This window comes from Penicillium robsamsonii (genome assembly GCF_028829455.1).
Source record: "Penicillium robsamsonii strain IBT 29466 chromosome Unknown utg000008l_segment0_segment0, whole genome shotgun sequence".
Classification (NCBI taxonomy): Eukaryota; Fungi; Ascomycota; class Eurotiomycetes; order Eurotiales; family Aspergillaceae; genus Penicillium; species Penicillium robsamsonii.
In genome coordinates this window covers 320,227-334,002 of record NW_026643226.1, presented here as the reverse complement: position 1 = coordinate 334,002, position 13,776 = coordinate 320,227, and the positions used below count along the sequence as shown (strand labels likewise).

The following is a 13,776-nucleotide window of genomic DNA, read 5'->3' as shown; positions in this document are numbered from 1 at the left end:
AGAGCTCCCTCATTTTCTCAATCATCCCTCTCAGTGGAAGAACCCTAAAGCGGGTATTCCTCGTCCTCCATATAGCCCGAACCATGGGGTTACTACCCAAACACCTAGAATATTATCTTCGCGTCGTCTCGGTGCCGGCTGTTTCCTAAATGATGGGTAAGAAAGCTCCGCGGATGATACATATACCCCTCGGGCATCAGGACTCGCACTCGACTCACCTCGTCCAGTGGTCAAGACCGACGCATATACTACTTCCATATGATGGACAAAAATAGTGGCCCCGTCAAGGACATGATAGTAATATATGGAAACAGCCAGGAGCGGTCATAGGACTACAGACACTCGATCACTTTTAGGAAGAATGGATGTTGTGGGATGGAGCCCATGGCATCGTTGGAGATGCCGGTGGGGGTGGTGCGGCGAACCCAGGTGGGAAAGGTCAGGAGGGGGTCCAGTTGGCGGCTACAGCCCTGTTGCGCGGCCAAGAGGGTTAGTCAAGGGGATTCTCTCATCGGTTATCGAAAGAAGAAAAGGGAGTGGGGGAGGCCTACGTCGTCCATGTCATGTATATCCATCCCGCCTAGATGCGAGAGGATAAAGTATGTGATGGTATCTGTGCGTTGGATTGGATATGGACAATGTTCGAAAATATCGAGAAACTAGGGATAGTGGGTGGCGATGAAATCATGGGCGGTCCGATTAGTCCACAACTGCGACGCGCATCAACTGTGTTCGGAGCGGATGGATGAGGTACCTACGATATATTCATAGTCTGGGTGCAGATTGATACAGCGTTGCTGGGCATCTTTCCACGAATCTGGAATTGTCTTATTCTTATAGGTTTGGTGGAGAATTTGGGGGATTATTGGCCTACTGCTGCCGTTATCGACGGTGAGTTCACTCGCAGGGATGAGATCCACCGAAGCATCTTCAAACAACAGGGTGACAGAAGTCAAGAACGATGGGAAGAGGAGCCAAATGCCCCCCACAATCATTAAACCAAAGAATGCAGCGTTGTGATGCATTTTCAGGGGGCGGCAACTTGGTAGTATTAATTGGTACTACAAGGGGCCCCATGGGGTAATATACTGTATAAGGTTAAAAGGGGAAAAGTGGGTCCGTCCACGGGAGTTTGGTGCTAGAACCCAGTGTGTGTTATCTCTGGGCGTGCCATGGAGAGTTCACTGTACTAAAATGTGATCAATGGCACCCACAACGGGAAGAGGTGGGGCCGAAGGGATAGTGGGGCCGGGCATAGAAAACTCAGTCCCGAATTCATGCCAAGACCGGCCTGTGGCCACCTAAGCTGACTTGGGTCAAGGGGATTGATCGATTCAAAAGAACGCCCTCCCACCCATCCAGCTCGTTTTCTGCCGATATTCATGTCATTTTGTTTTTTTCTTTCTTTGATCCACCTTGGTTTTAGCTCCCAACACATATAATTCCACCTGCACGGCATTCCTGATGGATCTTGCCACCAGAACCCCCTTCTGGGGCCCCCAGACATCCTATTTGAAGTATGTTTTGATCGGCCGCAGATCCTAGTGCTTGTCCGTAACTCACCTATCCCAGCTTCTGTGAAGAGGTATACCAGCACGGTCTCAGAATTTCCCGGCGGATTCTCTCCTGCAAATGCTAATCTTAGATGTGATTGGCTCTTTAAGGACTATGTGATCACCAGATACGTCGCGGAGTTCATTAACACCCTCAGTAGCCTTGTATACAGTGCGTTCGAAATCCACCGGGTATGCCAAAAACATCTTGCCTTCAAATCAACTAATCCATCTCGCCTACCTAGTCGTTCTTGGTATTCACGGTCTATTGAGGATCATCAAAAATGGCCAAGCGACAGTGGGTCGTTCAATTCCCTTCTTCGGTTTGATGGGCGTGGGTGTCTGCTCCGCCGGGTACCACATGACCCTGAAATATCACACGCAAATGTGTACGTTCTGCATGTCCTCATATCGGCCTGGCGCTAACTTGACATCCTTTCTCGATTTATCTTTCCAGCGGATGAATTATCAATGCACCTTCTCACTACGCCGCTCGTGCACCGTCTGCTCACTTTCCAGAAGAGCGAGCAGTACACCCGACTCATGGGCATCATCCTCTTCATCGAGTTCACCGTCGTCATGGTTGCGCATATGGTCCTGGATGAGTTCCTTCTCCATGCGGTGACCTTTGGATCGGGAGTTCTTCTAATTGTGATCTGTACAATGAGAGTCATCCCGCGACAAATTCCAGATGCCGTGATTCGGAAGAATGTTAGGAACGTGACTCGTTTTGGAGTGTGTAGGTGCCTCTCTTACATATCAGTCACCATTGCCGACACACTTGACCTTTCTACACTGCCGAATCCATCCTAATGACCAAATTCCAGTCTGCTTTCTTTTTGGATACATGATCTGGCTCGTCGATGAGTTCACCTGTAGACATTTGATCTCCATCCGACACTCCATCGGCCTTCCCTTGGCTTTCCTATTTGAATTTCACGGATGGTAAGTCGATATAAATTCATTTCCTTGCCTACGAGACTACACCCTCTGACGATTTATATAGGTGGCATGTCTTCACGGCCATTGGTGGATATATTGCCGTGGTGGTTATCGACATGCTTACGGCTGGTGAGGTACACGAGGACCCGACTGGCCAGTTTGCCTGGCCTCTTCCGCTTGTTGCCAGGACGATAGGGTCATCAGTGTCTAAGAAGGAGAATTAAATGGCATTGGGGTGTTACGGACCCACTTAGCCCGCACCTTTTTACTTTTGAGCACTGTCAGCCAACGGTTCCCAGGAACCGTTGTACACGCTCACCGCCTGCGCCACTTGTGGCCTCACACTCGCCATCCCGACATATACCCTACATCACCACGTGGCGGTGATCAGCAGGCCAGAATCGGCCGTCCAGGAACATATGCTGATTCTACGCCATAAGAACATGGCATTTACTGAATGCATCACGCGAGGCGTAACCCTCAGTGATCAGGCCATCCAAGACTGTGATAGGATAGGTGCAGCACATCCCACGATGGGATAGGGATCCCATCGGCTGACAGGAAGGATTAGGTATATAAGGACGGTCTTTACCACATGCATTTAGCTCTTCTGATTCAATCATGCATTGCTACTTGGAATCTACCAGTTCATTCACGTACTATTTCTCGTACAAGTCTACATCCAATTAGGAGAGGTATCTTCAGGATCTAGTCACTTGATTGCCCCATTTGTATTAATCCAAGTGCATTCAGCTTAATCAAAAGGTCCATTAATTAACAACATAACCTATTGTAGCAGGCATCTCTTCCACAAAAGTCACGCGGCGGTAACGGCTCTCGGGTACGTATTCTCCGGGGGACGGGCCTTCAGCTTTTTCTTCTGCTTTTCGTTACCGACGCCGGACTTGCTCACTTCTGTCAAGACATGCATCCTACCGAACGCATCGGACCGATGCCTTCCCATGTTTTCGGCCTCCTGTGAACCTCCAGTTGATAGCTATGCAGTCCTGCTTAGGTCTCCCGGCTTAGCAACCTGCTTCTATCTATATAGATCTATAGCTTCCCAGAGTGAATGAAGCATTCTGTCCTTTCTTTCTGTCCTTTTCTAGCCTTTTCAAGCTTTATCGGCTTCTTGTTCGAGCATAGCAGCTAACTAAATTGTAACATGACATGGTTTGAAAATCTGATTTATCGTGGAATGAAGAGTAGACCTGGGAACGAGCGAGGTCGGTCCTTCTGAGGCCGGGCCCTCATGGTTGACAAACAAGATAAAGTGAAAAAACTCCTGACTTCTGGTAACTTGCGGAAACATGATGTATTTTTGAGTGTTTTCTTGACTTAGATTCTAACAAATTTTCGCCACATAAGTACAAGACAAAATTGTCAGTAGATCCAACTCTCTGTCAAGTGGCTGCAAGTCCCAGTTGGAGAGCAAGCTGGGTTCAGACCGGAACCCTTGGAAAGCAGGCCGTTCTTCAATATCTGGCATGCATTGTGGACGCTAGATGGCAGTCGGCCGGTATTCCGGGATTCTCAGTAGATGATAGGCAGGCTGCCGCGAGAACGCTCGAGAAACTCCTAAGCCAAACAGAGGACAGATGTGACATATACTCAGTCTCCGAGTTGAAAGCCGCCATTATCCATAAGATCATGGCTATGACTGCATTGATGAGTTTTCATGCGCCAGTCTCCAACCTTCTATCTGTGGCTTTCAAAATAATATACGGAAAATTACAAAACGGCTTCTGGGAAGGGATGGCGGATCAATGAGCAAAATTTCCCAATCAAGGACGTATAGGGGTGCTTTTTGCTGCCCGTATCCTTAAAACAGTCGGATCCAATCGTTGTACCCATTTCAGTATACCAGTCTCTCTCCTGAGAGCAGTGCTTCTTCTCTGGGTTTATTCTACAGTTTCTGATCGACTGGAAAGACAATTTCCGGCTCAGTTGCCTATTCCTTCGGTGGTACTAGACCTGAAAGCTTTGGACTCCATTGAGCTGCACAACTGGATTGAGAACGGTTCCAGTTGTATCAAGCTTCCGGGTCTCTGTAATATCATGACGATGAGAGGGAGATCAAAGATGCTGAATGAATCTGTTGTGGTTATGAAATCTCTCAAAGCATGGGGAATTAACAGCATGTATGCCTAATTATTGACTCGACTACAAGAAATCAATAGCCTACAGGAATAGGTGGCTGTTATCTATGAATCAACCTCAAATATACAACAAGATATATATGTTCAAGTAGAGAACACTTGTCAGCACTACGCTCCTTGTGCATCATAATGCCATACCGGTGTTTATCGATTTCACATTCGGCGCAGCTGTAAGTCGGAAGTTACCAGTATTTGCTACCTACTGATTCGTAGGCCGCTATCGAAAGGCCGAAAAGTACCGAACTATCTTCCAGGATCATATCGTGGATCAGTAATTTCGAGTAAGACTCCTAACGCTTCTTGATTGCTTTAGCCGTAGCCTCGCTTCTACTATAGTTGCCTATCAATGGGTTTAAACGACTTAATTTATTGGTTAACTAGTTATTGTTATTTACTCACTCCTGACCAAAAGGACTATAAATATCATGTGCTTTAAGCAGTACACATTTCTACCCAACCTCGACTAATAGACTGTCAGAAAACCACACGATATTTCGCCCAGGCTGCGACTGAGAATGATGAAACTACTCGAGTCCTGCCTTGCATTTTCGGCCCTTGTTCTGGCCGCAGCGCACTCCCCTGCTCATATTGATTCATGAAGCTTGTCCAATATTTATGCGGCTGCGCAGAAGGAAAATGGAGTCCTTCAGGTGGCCTACGGTGGAGATGGTATATATGTGACCCACCAGACGAGTGGCATCGGTGCTAATGCTTAAGTGTAGAACATAATCAGGGCTTCCCTCTTGCCAAAGCATTCTTGGCTCAATTCCCAAACGTCAGTGTGAATTTTACCGTTGATCTCTCGGGCCTAAACTGGGGTTTCTGGGGCCCTAGTTACTGGGTCTGGGTTGGGTTTTGGGGCGAGACCTTCGACCCAAACTGGGCCGTGCAGAAGACTAGTTTTGGCAATGGCGTAGTTAGCAGTTGGGGTGCTGATTTCTGTATTGACTGGAAAGAATGTAGAAAGATGGGGCTGTGGGGGCATTTATACTACCTGGACACCTTGTGGGCTGGCACCTCCTCGCCTTTAATCTAATACTCTCACTCCCTATTAATTTTCGGGATGTTTTATTGCAAGTCCAAGACATGTGTAAACATGTGTAAACATCTATGTGCCAAGACCATCTAGATAAGATAGGTGTTCGATAACAAGAGCCTAAGCCCTAGAAGGTTGTAAGATCCGGGGTCAGCATGAGAACAAGTCGTAATTGGATGCTTGAAACTCTATGAAACACATTTACTCGCATCCTTATCTTAGATCAGATTGAATCGAGTTCTCTTATCATGAATAATTGATCTGACAGTCATAGAAATTGAGGGGGTCGGGGATTTCCCATGAACTGGGGGCAACTACTATAGATCCAAAGCTCCCCATTGTTGTAATAAAGTCTTGGCTCTTGTTATGACATAGATAAGAGGCTTGGGGGCCTTTTTCTAGCTATTATGAGTTATGTGAGGGTCCACTCTACTAGAGGATATATGTGCTGTGGACCCGAACCAAGGATTTAGGATTGCGATCCATTCTAGCTCTCATCATGGCCGATGCTGTAAGTCTAGTATGATCGGAACCATATTTCCAAACAGCTGACACAGCCATATACTATAGCCAGTGTACAATGCGTCTACCCCAACAGGTGGAGATCCACTCAAGGTCAACGTAAATGCTCAATATACAGGCGTTGAGTGGAACTATACCTACATCATCATTTGCTCATTCATTGTTTGGTTGATTATCCCCGGGATTGGTCTTCTCTATAGTGGGCTTGCACGGAGAAAGTCAGCGCTGGCATTACTCTTCCAGGCGTTTATGGTTGTGGCTGTGTATGTTGACGCCTTCAGAAACCAAGCGTACGTCGTGCTGACACGAAAGATTCCACCAGAGTAACGTTCCAATGGATATTCTGGGGTTACTCGTTGGCCTATGCCCGGGATGCAAGTCCATTCATTGGAACCCTTACGAACTTTGGCCTAAGAGGTGTGATGGTAGCACCATCGCCTGGCTCAGCCGATCTCCCAGAAATTGTATTCTGCTTTTATCAGCTTCTATTCTGCGCGTGCACGGTAAGCAACGCCTGACAACACATGTGGAATCAAAGTTAATATGTGGTAGGTAATGATCGTTGTCGGCGGAGCATTCGAGCGAGGCAACATGATCCCCTCGCTGATCTTCAGCTTCTGCTGGGCGACCGTCGTCTACTGTCCACTAGCTTGTTGGACCTGGAATAGCAACGGGTGGTTGTATAATCTCCCATCGCTTGATTTTGCCGGTGGCGGTCCAGTTCACATCGCCTCTGGGTGGTCGGCATTGGCTTATGCCTTTGTTCTGGGGAAGCGCAAGAATATCGACCAGCCTTCACATGTGAAACCTCACAACACCACCTTGGTCTTCTTGGGGACGACCTTGATTTGGTTTGGATGGTTTGGGTTCAACGTCTGTCGCACCTGTGTCCTTGTGTCTGAACCCACTGACAGTTATTTCTTAGGGTGGCTCGACTCTTAATGCTAGCGTACGGGCAATGCTAGCGGCATTTAATACCAACACCGCGGCTTGCACAGGAGTACTAGGATGGGTGCTGGTCGACTATATCAAGCACCGGGGGAAGTTCTCGGTAGTAGGAGCGTGCGAAGGGGCAATCGCAGGGCTAGTTGGCATCACGCCAGCCGCCGGCTTTGTGTCCGTGTGGCTTGCTGCCCTTATCGGGTTCCTCACAAGCATTGTCTGCGCCCTCCTCCAAGACATCAACGAGTGGTTACACATCGACGAGGGGATGGATGTATTCAAGCTGCACGGTATCGGCGGGATGGTGGGGGCGTTCCTTACCGGGATCTTTGCGACGCAGTCTATTGCCGCGTTGGATGGCGTGACCGAAGCCAGAGGGGGCATTGACGGCAATGGAGTGCAAGTTGGGAAACAATTGGCTGAGGTGTGTGCTATTTCGGCATATTCTTTCCTTGTTTCGTGTATCCTACTTTACATTCTCAAGTTCATCCCGGGGATGCAGTTGCGGGTGCATGAGGAGGCGGAAATGATTGGCTTGGACCGCACGCAGTTTATTGATGAGCATATTGGTGAGCGGGCCCTCCTCGACGATCTATGCGGGTCTTCATCGAGCGTGCTTGATGGGCAGGTCCCTGTGGTGGTTGGTTCTCAGGAAACGAAGAAGTGACAGGGTTACGACTCGTGACTTCGAATCGTAGAACATGTAACCTCGGATTCATAATCTTGAATCTTTCTAATGTTCTGTGCTTTTTTTTCATGTCATTTCTCTTCCATAATGTTTTAGCTAGAGATTTCTAAGAACATTGAAAGCTTACGACTTGCAATTTGGTAAACGTGATAACATATGACCTATTTTGTACAAGGCATTTTATTTTGTATGTATCATAGACCCTTGTGGCCCACAGAAAAATGAAAAAGTCTTGGCCAAGACAGTGACGCAACGAATCTCCCGTTTCCAAGCCCGGGGAAGGGAGGCTGACGTATGCCTCGACATAAGCCCTCATTCCATGAGGCTGGAATATATATCCGATGAAATTGAGAGCGTCTAGGTTAATATTGAAATGGTCGTGAGACAGAAAAGTGTAGTACATTATATCCCCGTACAGAAATATTCAATGTTACTCGATATATTGAAAAAAAAAAAAAAAAAGAATTTGGTCATGGACGGTTATATTACCCTTAAATTACCCCACTTTTCCTAATGCAGGGTAATCTGGGCCCATTTTACCGTTTAAATGTCACAGGGCTTGTCATGTTTCGTACCGCCCCGGAGTCGTCGCGTCCAGGCCGCTTTTGGCCTCCTTATCTCTGGCTCCTCTCCTCTCTCTTCTCTCTCAAGTCTTCTTCATTTGTCATTCGTTTACCTATTCTTGCCACTTTGATTTGACAAATATTGTCCCTTTGACAAGTTTGTCATGATCTGCGAATAATCAAAAGTCCAAATGGGCAAATGTATGCTGTCCTTCAACTTTCATGATGCGCCGCCGAATTAACCTTTCTATTAGGGCGTTATGGTGTCGTCCTGGACGCGGGCTCGTCTGTATGTCGACCTGGTTCAAGAATTTCGGCATATCACTAATCCATCGTATAGGGGACTCGCGTACATGTTTACCGATGGCTACGAAATGCCGCTGCACGAAAGAACGCCGATGTGGAGGAGTTGAAATCGCTACCGGAAATCAAAACCAAGGAGGAATGGACGAAGAAGATTCACCCTGGTGAGCCCTGCTCCAGCGAATCCCAACTTACCAACAACCCGTCACTAACGCAGCCGCGCAAAAGGTGTTTCTTCATTCGCCAATAGACCCGAATTAGTTGGATCAGACCATCTCGCTCAACTATTAGACCACGCCAAGGCAATCATTCCTGTCGAGGATGCCAAGGATACTCCCATCTTTCTCCTGGCCACTGCAGGCATGCGACTGCTGGGAAACCTCGAACGACAATTGCTTCTGGATCGGATCTGTTCTTATGCTCGTGACAACTCTGATTTTTTGCTTCCAGACTGTGATGTTCACATTCAGGTAATTCCCGGTGTGACCGAGGGACTCTATGGATGGATTGCGACAAACTACCTAATGGGATCCTTTGATGCCCCGGAGAAACATGACCATGGAAAGGGACACAACACCTACGGATTCCTCGATATGGGTGGCGCATCGGCCCAAATTGCGTTCGCTCCGAATACTACGGAGACAGAGAAGCACGCTGAAGACCTTAAATTGTTGCGATTGCGGAACATTGATGGATCGATCCAAGAGCACCGAGTGTTTGTCACTTCGTGGTTGGAGTTCGGCGTGCATGAAGCCCGACGACGTTACCTGGACGCTCTACAGACGGCAACTGGGCCAGATATTGTAGAGTTGCCTGACCCTTGTCTTCCCAGTGGATTACGGACTACACTTGATGGCAAAGTCGCACCGGCGAGCGAGACAGAAACCTATCTGCTAGGTACAGGCAAATTCGATGAATGTCTCCGTCAGACGTTCCCATTGCTGGACAAGGATGCTCCGTGTGCGGATGAACCGTGTCTGCTAAACGGTATCCACGTTCCAGCTATCGACTTCGACGTTAACCATTTTATCGGGATCAGCGAGTACTGGCACACCACTCACGAGATTTTCGAAATGGGATATAAAGACAAAGCATACGACTTCAACACGTATCAACAACGGGTCCAAACGTTTTGCTCTCAAGACTGGGCCTCCATTGAGCATGGCCTTGAACAGCACAAATGGGGAAAGAAGGTTGATCACCAAAAGGCCTACGAAGTATGTTTCAAGGCGTCATGGATCATCAATATGCTACATGATGGCATTGGAGTGCCTCGCGTGGGCTTGGAGGATACGACTGGCTCTTCGCACAACGGTACTAAAGAAGTCTTGTCCCATGGAAAAGAAAAGGGCTACCTCGATGCTTTCCAGGCAGTCAACAAGATTGACTCGACCGAAGTGAGTTGGACTTTGGGCAAGATCGTTTTATATGCATCTTCTCAGGTGCCTTTAGAGATCGAAGAACAAGGTCTTCCAGTAGGCTTCGGCAGCAACGTCCCTGGTGTCCCGTCCGACTTCCAGTATCCCAGTGTTCAACTACTGCCGGATTCAGACAGTTTCCACAGTGAGCACTGGCACGACGCACTATTCGATGGTGATTCCCCTCGCCGGATCCCAGGATTCGTCCTCTTCATGCTCATTGTTTTCATGGCTGGCTTCTTCTTATGCGGACGCAGCCGTCGATCGCGGATCTTCAACCGCGTGAGTAACGTGTTACGCCGCGGCGGGCCATCGCACCCCAATCACCCGAAGAAACGAAAGGGGCTAAAGTCGATGCTGCCATTCATCGGTCGAAGCACCGCCTCTTACGAGCGAGTCCTCGAGGACGGTGCTCAAGATTACGAGCTTGGTGCCATCGAGTCCGACGGGAGCGAGGATGGTGGACGTCTTTCCGAGGCAGACTCGGCTAGACTGGGACCACCGAAGCGAGCGTCAAGCTGGGGAGCAACAACAGCAACACCCCCAGTTTCAAATACGCGTTAGATAACAGTTCGACCGGGACGATTGGTCTTGGCATCAGTGGTGGTGGTGGCTCCGGCATCGCTATGGATCGAGCAGGCTTGGTAGTCAGGACGGAGAGCAGGGACCACCTGGCTCCCATTGCCCTAGGCCCCACAACCAATGGCCGTCGATCAAGAGCTGGCAGCCCAACAAGATCTCACCAAAAATCACCCAACATGACACCCTTGGCCGACGACTAACGCGACATATTTACCTGATCCGAATTATGCATAATCACCTACACTGCATCGCATTTTCACTTGGAGTTTAATTGTTTGACTGGCGTGCGTCGATTCATTTCGGCACTGTCCTGGTTTTTTTTTTCTTCTTTTAAATATGCAAAGGGAGTTCGTCTTTTTATCAAGTTGCGTGTGGCAGGCTGCTTTCGATTCTTCATATCATATTTTAACCCTGTGCTCTGGAGTACCTTTTTGTTGGTTGGTTGCGGTGCTTTCGATCTCAGGCAGGTGATTTACACGTAATGAGGTGTGTACCATTAGCGGTTGAGAATGTTTTTTGGGTATAGATTAATACATTGTCAAGGACTGCTCTGCATTTAAATCGTACATCTTATTGCCAATGAGCACCAAATGATAAGCAGTTAGTTACATCAGCTACGTAGACGCCAGAAATTCCAAGCAATGGAATATCACGTGCCAAGTTTATCACCGCCTGGCAAAAATGATAGAGAGAAACTGGCGCAACTAGCTTCCGATCCACTACATTGATTCAACAAGCTCGTCCAATATTCTTCCACAGTACTACACCTATGCCGTCGCCATAAAACTCACCATCACATCCTTACCGTACCCTCGGCAACAGCCACCGCCATTATGCGCTTGAACGTTGAACTTATTCAAAGTTCCCTAACATACATCAATCCGCTCACAGATCGCGAGCTGGATCTCCGAGGTGCGTTCACCCACTATACACCTGCCTGAAAAGAACAGGTACTACACTTTTGATTAAGAGCTGGATTGATATCGTCTTTTGTGTGGTCGTATAGGTCACAAGATCCCCGCAATTGAGAACTTGGGTATTGCCAAAGTAAGTGCTGTGTTTCTCTCAGCCAATCCTCGAGGCAGATTTGTCTCTGACATGTCTCTTCGTGCTACTGCTAGGCCAATTTCTCAGTCTGCAGTCAGCTCAGGTATCCTGCGAATCCAATGTTGACAGCTCCTAGGATCAAGACGCGATCGACTTCACCGATAATGACATCTCCTCCCTGGGAAACTTCCCCCACTTTCCTCGCCTCCGCACACTCCTCCTCGCCCGCAACCGTATCAATCACATCCAACCGGCGTTTGCAACTTCGGTGCCTAATCTGACGACTCTTGTCCTGACTGCGAACAATGTGTCCGAACTTGCCGACCTAGATCCGCTGCGGACCTTGCAACGGCTGACGCACTTGACCCTCCTCCAAAACCCGGTCACACGCAAAGAGGTTTGTCTAACTCTTCACCCACATATTCGTTAGATCTGGCTATATATGATGTATAGTCTGGACTCCGTTGGAAGCTGTGCTAACTAGTTCCTGCAGAACTATCGCTACTGGGCTATCTGGCGTATTCCTTCCGTCCGCTTCCTTGACTTCCAGAAAGTAACCAACGCCGAGCGTGCTACAGCTAAAGAGCTTTTCGGTACCTATGAGGAACCCTCATCCCTCGCATCCAAGATTATGGGTGTCAAGTCCCGCACTTTCGACGTCTCTACCCCCACTGAACGCACCCCCGCCGAAAAGGGCGTGCGGGTACAACTCACCGACAAGGAGCGCCAGCGCGTTGAGAAGCTGATTCGCGAGGCGAAGAGTCTGCAGGAGATCACAAAGTTGGAGAAAGAGCTTAACGAGGGACGGATACCCGGTGGAGCAGATGCCGATGGTGATGAGGCCATGCAGATCTGAGAGACGAGACTTGGGATCTCTCTTTCAGAGGTTGTGTTGTGGATCATGAACATACAATCACGTTTTATTGTCTTCCTTTTCTTCTCTAGGGCTCAGTTTTCTGCGGGGTTATGTTTTTCTGGCTGGGTGGGGTTTAGTGTGTATCGTGTCTGGGTATTCATTTACACTTGTGCCCTGGTTTAGGATTAGAAAAAGATCCTTGCTATAAATTGTGAGCGTATCGAATCTAAAAGCTAGTTTCTCGGTCCTTCAACCGAAAATATCAGTTTCTCAGGTCTATCATCCCGCTATCAAGTCTGTAGGAGGATGGTTTAGCAACTTAAGAGCAAGCATCTAGGCCTACATGCAGCAGATGATCTGACTGTCTACAATATACCGAGCTTGGGGGTGGGATCTGCCGAACCAATTGGAAATAACTAGCTCTGTTACGGTATACATTGACTGAACCCCGAGAAGCAATAACAAGACTGTAATGATCCACGCCGTTAGGGTCCATGAGCCCGTCTCCAAGCGATTTCAAGGTTCGCTAAAAAATAATAGACGGGAGCTCTGCATTTGCATTGCAGAGTCATTACCTATGAGATAACCTTGGATTGAGTAACTCTGTAACTAATTAAACCCAAATTAGTTATTTCATATATGAAGTTCACAAGGCTACATTCTACCAGAAGTAGAAGAACTTCGATAGAATAACTATGCTGGAAGCCCAGTAAGTCCTCGATTTACACAATGCCCTTCGTTGAAAGTCCTCGCTGAAAGTCCTCACATGTAAGGGCTGCAGTACAACGTACACCACGTTGTACATCGAAGACACCTAAACGGTTTCGGGCACTGTACATCAGGTCCTACAGTAGAGCCAGAACCTCTTATAAACATCTATCGAGCGATGTGTTTCACATGGTGTTTTTATAGAATTGGATTCAGCGCAAGTCCGGGTTGAAGCATATTTTTCCAGCTACATCACGGAGAACTATCTTCGCTCTGTACGCGCACTCTTATGTATTTTATATCAATTTGCTGTAACCCGGGCATATATTGACAATGATGATCCTGCCGTTTTCCACCGGGGCAGGGGAAGGCGATGTGGCCATGGGAAGTCAAGATTCCGACTGTGTTACGAGGATCACATTCTACTAGTTGAAGTTCTCTGTCAACTCTCGCCATC

The 13,776-nt window shown here is 48.0% G+C and overlaps 5 protein-coding genes across 5 annotated transcripts; 4 read left to right on the top strand and 1 right to left on the bottom strand.

Annotated features, from left to right (window-relative positions):
• Positions 1 to 722: 722 nt before the first annotated feature.
• N7447_010921 (uncharacterized protein) lies at positions 723 to 1,025 on the bottom strand (the record flags this gene model as incomplete). Its single annotated transcript, XM_057235183.1, has 1 exon — positions 723 to 1,025. The coding sequence occupies one exon, from the start codon at positions 1,023 to 1,025 to the stop codon at positions 723 to 725; it is 303 nt and encodes a 100-aa protein (XP_057080501.1).
• A 439-nt stretch (positions 1,026 to 1,464) lies between these two features.
• N7447_010920 (ceramidase) lies at positions 1,465 to 2,719 on the top strand (the record flags this gene model as incomplete). The annotated part of the gene is given in 6 exon segments (XM_057235182.1): positions 1,465 to 1,517; positions 1,595 to 1,710; positions 1,727 to 1,942; positions 2,011 to 2,292; positions 2,381 to 2,498; positions 2,560 to 2,719. The coding sequence occupies 6 exon segments, from the start codon at positions 1,465 to 1,467 to the stop codon at positions 2,717 to 2,719; spliced, it is 945 nt and encodes a 314-aa protein (XP_057080500.1).
• Positions 2,720 to 6,189: 3,470 nt separating this feature from the next.
• Positions 6,190 to 7,821, top strand: N7447_010919 (ammonium transporter; the record flags this gene model as incomplete). Its single annotated transcript, XM_057235181.1, has 5 exons — positions 6,190 to 6,201; positions 6,261 to 6,475; positions 6,535 to 6,715; positions 6,765 to 7,085; positions 7,138 to 7,821. The coding sequence occupies 5 exons, from the start codon at positions 6,190 to 6,192 to the stop codon at positions 7,819 to 7,821; spliced, it is 1,413 nt and encodes a 470-aa protein (XP_057080499.1).
• Positions 7,822 to 8,596: 775 nt separating this feature from the next.
• N7447_010918 (putative nucleoside diphosphatase (Ynd1)) lies at positions 8,597 to 10,690 on the top strand (the record flags this gene model as incomplete). Its single annotated transcript, XM_057235180.1, has 4 exons — positions 8,597 to 8,606; positions 8,660 to 8,694; positions 8,746 to 8,872; positions 8,937 to 10,690. The coding sequence occupies 4 exons, from the start codon at positions 8,597 to 8,599 to the stop codon at positions 10,688 to 10,690; spliced, it is 1,926 nt and encodes a 641-aa protein (XP_057080498.1).
• Positions 10,691 to 11,541: 851 nt separating this feature from the next.
• lea1 (U2 snRNP complex subunit LEA1) lies at positions 11,542 to 12,611 on the top strand (the record flags this gene model as incomplete). The annotated part of the gene is made up of 4 exons (XM_057235179.1): positions 11,542 to 11,620; positions 11,715 to 11,755; positions 11,892 to 12,152; positions 12,249 to 12,611. 4 exons carry the CDS (start codon positions 11,542 to 11,544, stop codon positions 12,609 to 12,611), a joined length of 744 nt encoding a protein of 247 aa, XP_057080497.1.
• Positions 12,612 to 13,776: the final 1,165 nt, after the last annotated feature.